We start from the raw sequence: 9,698 nt of genomic DNA on the forward strand, positions 1-9,698 counted from the left end.
AGATTAACTAAAAAAAATTAGTAGCCCTCCTGTAGACAAATGAGAAACTCGATGAAAAAGAAATCAGGAAAACAACAACCTTTACCATAGTCACAAATAATAGAAACTATCTTGGGGTAACTCTAACCAAGTAAATAAAAGACTTGTATGACAAAATCTTCAAGTCTTTGAAGAAAGAAAGCTATCATAAGATGAGAAGATGCTCATGAATCCATAGGATTAACATAGTAAAAATGACCATCCTACCAACAGTAATCTACAGGTTCAATTTGATCCCCAGCAAAATTCTAATACAATTCTTTATAGATCTTAAAAGAATAATGAACTCAAGAAACTAGACATTAACATATCAGATAATTCAATTATAAAATGGGGTGCAGCCAGGTGGTAGTTTAGCACACCTCTAATCCTAGTACTCAGGAGGAAGACGCAGGTGTATCTCTGTGAGTTTGAGGCCAGCTAGGTTAGAGTGAGTTCCAGGACAGCTGGGCTTATACGGAGAAACTCTGTCTTGAAAAAAACAAACAAACAAAAAAACCAAACAAACACTGCAAAAACAAAACAAAACAAAACAAAACAAAACAAAACAAAACAAATCAACCAACCATCCAGCCAACCAACCAACTAACCAACCAATCAACCAACCAACCAACCAACCAACAAACAAACAGAAAATTCAAACCCAAGCCTCCAAATCAAAATATAACCAAACCAAACCAAACCAAACCAAACCAAACCAAACCAAACCAAACCAAACCAAACCAAACCAAAAACTCAAAGTAATCTAAGCAGGAGATTTCCATAGAGGAATCTTCAATGGCTCAGAAACACTTAAAAGAAATGTTTAACATCCTTAGCCATTATTCAATTCAAGTCAAATTTGAATTTTGAATCAAAATTTAAATTGAAACTACTTTGAAATTCCCTTTTCCAAAGTCAGATGTGCTAAGATCAATAACACAAGTGACAGCTCGTGATAGTGAAGATGTGGTGCACAGGGATTCACTTCTTCATTGCTGGTGGAAGTACAAACTTGTACAATCACTATAGAAATCAATATGGCGGTTCCTCATAAAACTGGGAATTGATATAAGTCAAGACTTAGCTATACGACTCTTGGTCATACACCAAAAGGGTGTTCCATTCTACCACAAAGACACTTGCTCAACTATGTTCATAGGATCTTTATTAATAATAGTCAGAAACTGGAAATAACCTAGATGTCACTCAACCAAACCATGGATAAAGAAAATGTGGTACTTTGACACATGGAGTATTATTTTAAGTTTAAAAAAAGACATCATGAAATTTACAGACAAACAGATAGAACTAAAAAACATCATCCTGAGTGAGGTGACCCAGACCCAGAAAGACAAACATACTATGTACTCAATTTTAAGTGAATATTAGCTGTTCAGTAAATGGTAATCACAGTACAACCCATGGATCCAGAGTAGTTATTTAACAAGGAGGGCTCTATGTGTGTGAGTGGTGGAGGGCACATGGATCTCCCTGGGAAGAGGAAATAGAATAGATTCTATGAGTGGACTGGAAGAGGGTCGGAATAGGGACAAGAGAGATCAGGTGGTCAGGGAGGGATGGCAGAAGAGAGTACAGGAAAGAAACTGGAACTGAAGGACATTTGGGAAAGATGTGGAAACCTAGTGCAGTAGAAAATCCTAGGATTTTTATGTGGTGACCCTAATGAGGATCGCTAGTAATGGAGCATATGGAGCCTAAACTGGCCATTTTCATCAACCAGGTAAGTGGTGGGACTGGGACACCAACCAGCCACAAAACCATTGACCTATAATCTATCCTGCTTGCAAGATGTGTTGTATCAATGGAGGCTCAGACCTTGTGTGAGTGGCCAACCAATGACTGGTCTAATTTCAGGTCCATGCCAGGAGAGGGAGTGCAGACACTGCCTTGATAACTAGGAACTGGAGGCTGGATAGCACAGAGACCTAGGATGGGATGGAGCGGAGAAAAAAAGGAAAAGAAAAAAATCAATAAAATGATTCCTAATGATATTCCACTATACTCAGGTTGGTACCTAGCCCAGTTGTCATTAGGGGGGATTCCTCTGGAAGCTGATGGGAACAGATGCAGAGACATAGATGCCTCTCCCTTCTCTCAAATATGGATGTGAGCAAACTCTAGTATTACTAACCTCAAAGTGTCCCATTTATTTTCTTTGGCTTTGAGAAGAGATTCTTTCCTTGGTCAACAATTATCAACTCATAGAAAGGGGACAGGGGAGCTATTTGAGGGTTTTCCAGAATCCATGAAACAGCCTGACATTTAATCATTTTCATCCACTTACTGTTTTCTTCCTTTACTGAACATAGGAAAATGCTTATATATTCTTCACATACATTCCATGAAGTGATGAATAATGACATTTTTCCTTTATTGTGTTTAACTTAGTAGTTCAGAAAGATAAAAGTATAGAGTTTTCTGAAAATACTTATGGAATATTTGATTAACTACAATAATTTATAAGAAGAAAGGATTCCAGCATGTAAAAACAGCATACCAAAGAGTTTTAAACTCCTGTTACCTTGGTATGGGTAGATTGGCTAGACAAAGAGAAACAGATGTGGGGAGACATGATAAGGAAATTGGAAAAGTCATTATCTAGAAACTTTGTATCAGGAAACGTCATAGTGAGATCAAATTGCAAATTTGGCAGCTTGAAGGGACCCAATGAAAGAGAAACTGGTGTAAGTTGTTAGAGACTTACAGCTCGGGAGGCAGGCAGGTACCTGAGGGCTCAGAGGGTGGAATCCATGAGTCTCTTTAAGAACATTAGAACAAAACAAAACAAAAAACATTAGAACCTTTTAAAAATATTTTTTAATTAATTTTTTTTTTAAGATTTAAGATCACCTTACAGATGGTGGTTGCTAGGAATTGAATTCAGCATCTCTGGAAGAGCAGTCAGTGCTCTTAACCATTCAGCCATCTCTTCAGTCCAAATTAGAAGCTCTTAAAGGGAATTTTGTTTGTGATTGATAAGTTGGATTTCTAAAAAAATAGTTTATTGTAACGTAAGAGTGAAAATTTTGCTGAAAGAGGTGTAGGTGTGGGAAACAATGACATAGACTATCTGATATAGAAAGCCAAATTATTTATTAGCTGTAGCATGCATGGGGCACAGGCAGGAGTATTACAAGTTCAAGATCAATCCCAGCTACATGGTGAGACTTTGTTTCAAATACCCTCCTTCACCACAAGAGAATGGGAAGAAAAGATCAGCTTTTCATATGTTTCAGACATAAATTTTTGAAATGAGCTAAATGTTGCTTGAATGAAGAGTTTCCAGTATTGGCTCCCAGATTTCTGGTGTATAAAGGGATTATGACGATAAAATTTGTATAAAATTTTAAATATCGTGTTCTCTGTTCTTTGCTCAAAACTAAGTTTATAAAATTGTATATTTTGTATATTTTTGACAGTTGTGTATTAACTATGTGTCTATCATGACACATAGTTCATTATAAACACAGTGGCTTAAGGGCATAGGAAGAGAAGAGAAGTCATTGCATTCATGCAGGAAGCTGAAACGCAAAGTGGAACAAGAGTTACCTAGCTAACATTTGCAAACCCATTTTTTTCTCTGTTTTATTTGTATGTTTATGAAATCATTTGCTATCTCATATGAAATTATCTTTTCAATTTAGGAGCTGTGAACCAAGTGAGAGAGACCAGCTTCATCCAGTGGTGAGATCACGAAGATGAACTCAAATGCTTCACAAACCAATCACCATAGTTTCATTCTGACAGGTATCCCAGGGATGCCAGACAAGAACCCATGGATGGCCTTTCCCCTGGGATTTCTCTACACACTAACCCTCCTGGGAAATGGTACCATCCTAGCAGTTGTCAAGGTAGAGCAGAGCCTCCATGAGCCTATGTACTACTTCCTCTGCATCTTGGCTCTAACTGATGTTTCTCTCTCCATGTCTACCTTGCCCTCTATGCTGAGTATCTTTTGGTTCAATGCCCCTGAGATTCTTTTTGATGCATGCATCACACAGATGTTCTTCATCCATGGATTTGGAGTAGTAGAATCTGGAGTCTTAGTGTCCATGGCCTTTGACAGATTTGTGGCTATCCAGAACCCACTGCATTATGCTTCCATCCTCACTCATGGCCTAATTGGGAAGATTGGAATAGTTGTCTTTGCCGGGGCATTCTGTGTGGTCTTCCCAGTGCCCTTTCTTATAAAGTGGCTGCCCTTCTGTCAGTCCAATGTCTTATCTCATTCATACTGTCTTCACCAAGATGCCATGAGGTTAGCCTGTGCCAGCACCCGTGTCAACAGCCTCTATGGCCTCATTGTTGTCATCCTCACATTAGGACTTGATGCTCTCATCATTCTCTTCTCTTACATACTCATCCTGAAGACAGTGCTGGGCATTGCCTCCAGAGTGGAGAGGCTCAAAGCCCTCAACACCTGCCTCTCGCACATCTGTGCTGTGCTTCTCTTTTACATTCCTCTCATCGGTGCCACCATGATCCACAGATTTGGGAAACATCTATCACCAGTTGTGCACATGTTCATGGCCAATATCTACCTTCTCCTTCCCCCTGTGCTAAATCCAATTGTCTACAGTGTGAAGACCAAGCAGATACGTAGACGGATCATCCAAGTGTTCCGGGGAGGGAGAACATGACCTAGTGGGGTGGAGTCCTAAATCAGATCTGGAACAGGCAGACAGTGGAAAAACCAATAGTCCCACAGTTAGAAGCTATGGTGAAATCAGATTTTGCACAGTCAGTAGAATAGGAGACCAAGAAAGGTTTGTGCAGATAAAACACATGAAATTCTTGTTCTGTTTTATATTTTGGAATGTAGACATTTGATGTTTGATTTATGGTATGATAAAATCCAGTTCAATTGAGGAACATACTTTTTATTGTTTGAAAGTAGAGATGAACATAAGCTATGATGAATTGTTCAGATAGATAATATAATCATTTATTCTTATCCTGTTAAGAATTATTTTAATTTTGTAGTTGTCCATCAATTGTCTGTATTCTTGAGAGTAACTTCTTTTAACTAATTGGTTCTCTATAAAATTCTTTTATTTACTTATCAATTAAGTAATAATTACACCAAGAAAGATAAAAAAGTCCTATAGTATTTCTGAAGAAATAGGTATGTAAAATAATCTTTTATCTTCAGACCAGCCCCCTAGAAGTCAGCCCTAAACATGAGCAAATGATCTCAGCACTCTGTATTTATTAACTTATATACACATATGTAATGATTATAATTTAGTGATTAGAGACTATGAATTTGAGGAGTGGAAGGAACACAGGAGGAGTTGGAGGAAGGAAAGACAGAAGGAGAATGATGTAAATACAGAACTCATAAATGAAATTTCCCTCAAATAAGGTAAATAAAATTAAAATACTTTTATTTTTAAGTAGAGAAAGAAAAGCTGTTACAGTATCAAAGTGCATTTCTCTATATCTATGTGTCTGTGACACATTTAAAACAGATACATGTGTGATTCTTAATATATGTCTTCTTTAGTGGTATCTCTTCTCTATTTTTAACATATATATTTAGATTTTCTATCACACACTTAGGGCAGTAATTCATGTCCCACCTTTTCTCTCTTGACTAAAGAAAAATGGATTTTTTTTCTCATAGTGAACAATTCCTGGTCTTTGTATAAAGCAAGCAAAAATTCTTAATAGAAATGTTTTTTATTACATAAGAATTTCATACATGCATGTTTTGAGATAAATCTACACTTCATCCTCTCCTTTAAAATCTTCTCTGTATGTACTACCACCTTCTCTTCTCAATGTCATGTGATCATTTTCCTTTCTAAACCACTGAATCCATATCCACTTAACACTGATAACATGTACATTGGGACATATACCAGAGCACATGTATCCTATCAGAGGCTGCGTCCCTGAAGAAAATGGATTCTCTCTCCCTCCTATAGCCATTAGATTGGCAAGAGTTGTTCGGGTGGGAAAAAGGGATTTCATGACTACCTCTTTCATCCATACTTGGATTTTGACAAGCTTGATCTTGTGTAGATCTTTTGCATGTAGCCATAGCAACTGTGAATTATATTTATGGCCTTGTTATATCTGGAAGTCACTGTTTTGGATCAGTCATCCAGTGCTTTGTTTTTTTTTTTTATTTTTGATATTTTATTTATTTACATTTCAAATGTTATTCCCTTTCCTGGTTTTCCCTATGTAAACCCCTATTCCATCCCCCTTCTCCTGCTTTTATGAGGGTGCTCCCCCATGCACCCAATCACCTACTCCCACCTCACCACCCTGTTATTCCCCTACACTGGGGCTTCGGGCCTTCACAGGACCAAGGGCCTTTCCTCTCATGGATACCAGATAAGGCAATCCACTGCTACATATGCAGCTGGAGCCATGGGTCCCACCATGTGTACTCTTTGGTTGGTAGTTTAGTCCCTGGGAGCTCTGGGGGGATCTGGTTGTTTGATATTGCCTTTTTTCCTATGGGGTTGCAAACCCCTTCAGTTCTTTCCTTTCTCTAATTCTGCCATTTGTGTCCCCATTCTCAGTCTAATGGCTGGCTGCCAGGAGGATCCACATCTGTATTTGTCAGGCTCTGGCAGAGCCTCTCAGGAAACAGCTATATCAGGCTCCTGTCAGTAAGCACTTCTTGGTATCCACAAGTATCTAGGTTTTATGTCTGTATATGGGCTGGATCCCAGGTGGGACAGTCTCTGAATGGCCTTTCCTTCAGTCTCTGCTCCACACTTTGTCCCTGTATTTCCTCCTGTGAGTATTTTGTTTCCACTTCTAAGAAGGACTGAAGCATCCACACTTTGGTCTTCCTTATTCTTGAGCCTACTTTGGGATCTTATAGGCTTCTTGCCATTTATTTTGAGATGTTCCATGAGTCTTGAGGAAAATATGATGATATATGTCCCATTTAGGGCCAACTACTCAACAATCTCTTGTTCTCTGTACATGGACTATTTGTGAGTCTATGTATTAATCACCATCTACTTTGATGAGGGCTGAGATATGCCTCAACCTATTGGTATAAAGATTAGGAGAAAATTTAACACTGTCTACTTAGCAGAATAATATTAGGTTCTCCTTTAGAGTCTATGAACTATTTAGCCACTGTTTTTTTTTTTTTTTTTTTTTTTTTTTTTGCCTATTTAACAGTACTAGAAATGAGTTCTGTTTTGTGGGGAATGTCTTAAATCTAATTAGAAAGTGGCTGTGTCTCTACTGCTCCATTAGATCTATCTTGCCAGGTCAGCTGCTACTGCAGCTTGCAGTGTTCACATCTAAGTCAGGTTAAAATCCAAGCAGAAAATGGTTAGTTACTCCTATAATGTTTGTGTCACTATTGGACTAGGGGATCTATCTCGCCGGGCTAGTTGTCATTGCAGCTTGCAGTGTTCACATCTAAGTCAGGTTTCTGATTACTGTTCTCCAAGAATAGCATGCACACCACCTTCCAGAGCCATGAAAAACAACCACTAGGGAGAAAACTTCTGGGTCAGTACTAGCCTGATTTCTTTGTGTCCTATAACTTAAGTATGTGGTATCTTCATCAATAGAGTCTTACTATCAAGCTCTGGAGAGGAACAAGAACAGTGGCAATACTTTGCAGTTTTCTAATATCTGTGGGTCCCCAACAACTCAAAAAGAGAAAAGCACAAGGTTTTTATTTGATAGCCCATGGTGTCTGAGAGAGGCATTACTTTGTCAACTTATTATACAGCAACACCATTTAAACTATTTTTATATATGCATGAGTATTTATTTTCTGAAGTTTCTAAATTAGTAGGATTTTTATGGCATTTTCAAGGTCTGCTAATGTTGGTATCCCTTCTTAGCCCCTTCCTCACCTTGCCTTCCCATCCCTCATCCCTTTAACATATCCTGTTCAATTATTATTCTTTATCTATTAATACCATTTGTGATATATCTCTCCATCCTTTGAAATCATGTTCATGGCATGTTACTTTTTCCCGATGTCTATGGGTGTTCTGGTTTAGCACACATACAGATTTAAAAGTTCAGTAGTAAGATGCTGTACATGAAGGAGAACATGTTCCATTTATATTTCTGAGTTTTTGTTACCTCAATCAACATAATGCTTTCTAGCTCCATCTATTTGCATGTAATTTTTATAATTTATTTTTTTTCATAGTGGAATCAATTTCTATAACTTATATGTATCACATTTTCATTGTCCATTCACCAGTTGGTGGACATCTATGCTGTTCCATTTCCTGGTTATTGTGAGCAGAGATATTAAGCAAGGATCTATCTGCTAAGCAAGTATACTTCCTGCGAGATGTGAAGTCTCTTGGTCCTCTCTCAGCGCGCCCTTCGTGCTCCTCGCCTCCATTCTGCCGGAGTTCCAAGACCACAGATGGAGGCCAATCTCGGCGTATGGATCCGCTGCCATGCGACCCACACATTCTCCCGTTTTGCCGCGCCCACCCATCGCCTGAGGCTTGGGCCCAAAACGGAGATTTCCCACCGAGAGACTCCTACCGCAGAGTCTGCCCTGCTTAGCCCCTGCTCCTCTACAATAGCCCTATCTCTGACAAAGGACGGTGCAGACCAGCGACAGAGATCCACACTCGTGCACCATGCACGGGCCTACATTGTTTCCCACAGATGGTGGACAACGTGCGCAGAGCCAGCTCCGCAAGCGCCCCCCGCTGGTGTCTGCAAAAACCCGTGAGTAACATCTCTCTCTGTCCACCCTACCCCCTCTTTCTTTCTCTGATTCTTAGCTATAGTCTAACCCCTGCCTAATACAAAAGAACTAGGTCTCTCTCCCCACGTGTTCTCCAGCTCAAGGACAAGATGGTGGTGGCTTCTTAGTCCCCCCACTCTTCCCATCCCCCCAGCTCCACAGAGGGGGTTCCTCCACAGCTAATAGCTGTCCTTCAAGCCACAACACCTGCTGTAACCCTCTTTCTAAGACTCTTTCCCTTGGCTGAGAGACTCCTTCTCGCGGCTGAGACCGTTCTCTCTCTCTCTCTCTCTCTCTCTCTCTCTCTCTCTCTCTCTCTCTCAAAATCGCCAACTCCAAACTCTAGCCCCTAGTGCCCTGCCAGGTAGCTTCTTTCCCTACTCCCCCGTCATATGCGACAGGCTACAGCTATTTGGCTTAGCCTGCTTGCCTGAAGCAACAGGGCGGAACCCTGCTTGCTACCCAGCCCTGTGTTCCTTAGCCAGCCTATGCTTCCCCCCACTCTCAGTCATTTGCAGCTGACTAAAGCTACTTAGCTCAGCCAGCTTGCCTGAAGCAGCGGATCTAAAATCCTGCCTGCACCCCTTGCCCCACTGCTGCCTGCCAGTTTCTCTCAAAGCTGCTGACTCCAATCCAGCTTCCACGTGTCTTTCCCATAGACACAGACTCTCACTCTTTCTGACTCTTAGCCCTCCTCCTTACTTCTTGCTTGCCTTAAACTTTTCTTCAAAGTTGGCCTTTACTTTTATCAACATTTAAAATTTACCAGCTAAGAAAAAGAAAAGCGGGAATGCAGAACCTCTCTGCCAGAGCACCCAGATGCCACATGGCAGAGCTAGGCCCCTCCCCCCACTGCTTCTAAACCCACCATTACTGCTCCTCCCCAACAGGAGGACCTGCAACAAACGTTCCTGTTTTTCAACCAAAATTTTTAAACGTTTCCTTTTCT

At 40.1% G+C, this 9,698-nt stretch overlaps 1 protein-coding gene across 1 annotated transcript; it reads left to right on the forward strand.

The window, feature by feature from the left end:
- Positions 1–3,740: 3,740 nt before the first annotated feature.
- LOC117712895 (olfactory receptor 51H1-like) lies at positions 3,741–4,682 on the forward strand. Its single transcript, XM_034509160.1, has one exon. It carries the CDS (start codon positions 3,741–3,743, stop codon positions 4,680–4,682), a length of 942 nt encoding a protein of 313 aa, XP_034365051.1.
- Positions 4,683–9,698: the final 5,016 nt, after the last annotated feature.

Source organism: Arvicanthis niloticus, chromosome 1, assembly GCF_011762505.2.
Source record: "Arvicanthis niloticus isolate mArvNil1 chromosome 1, mArvNil1.pat.X, whole genome shotgun sequence".
NCBI classification, from domain to species: domain Eukaryota; kingdom Metazoa; phylum Chordata; class Mammalia; order Rodentia; family Muridae; genus Arvicanthis; species Arvicanthis niloticus.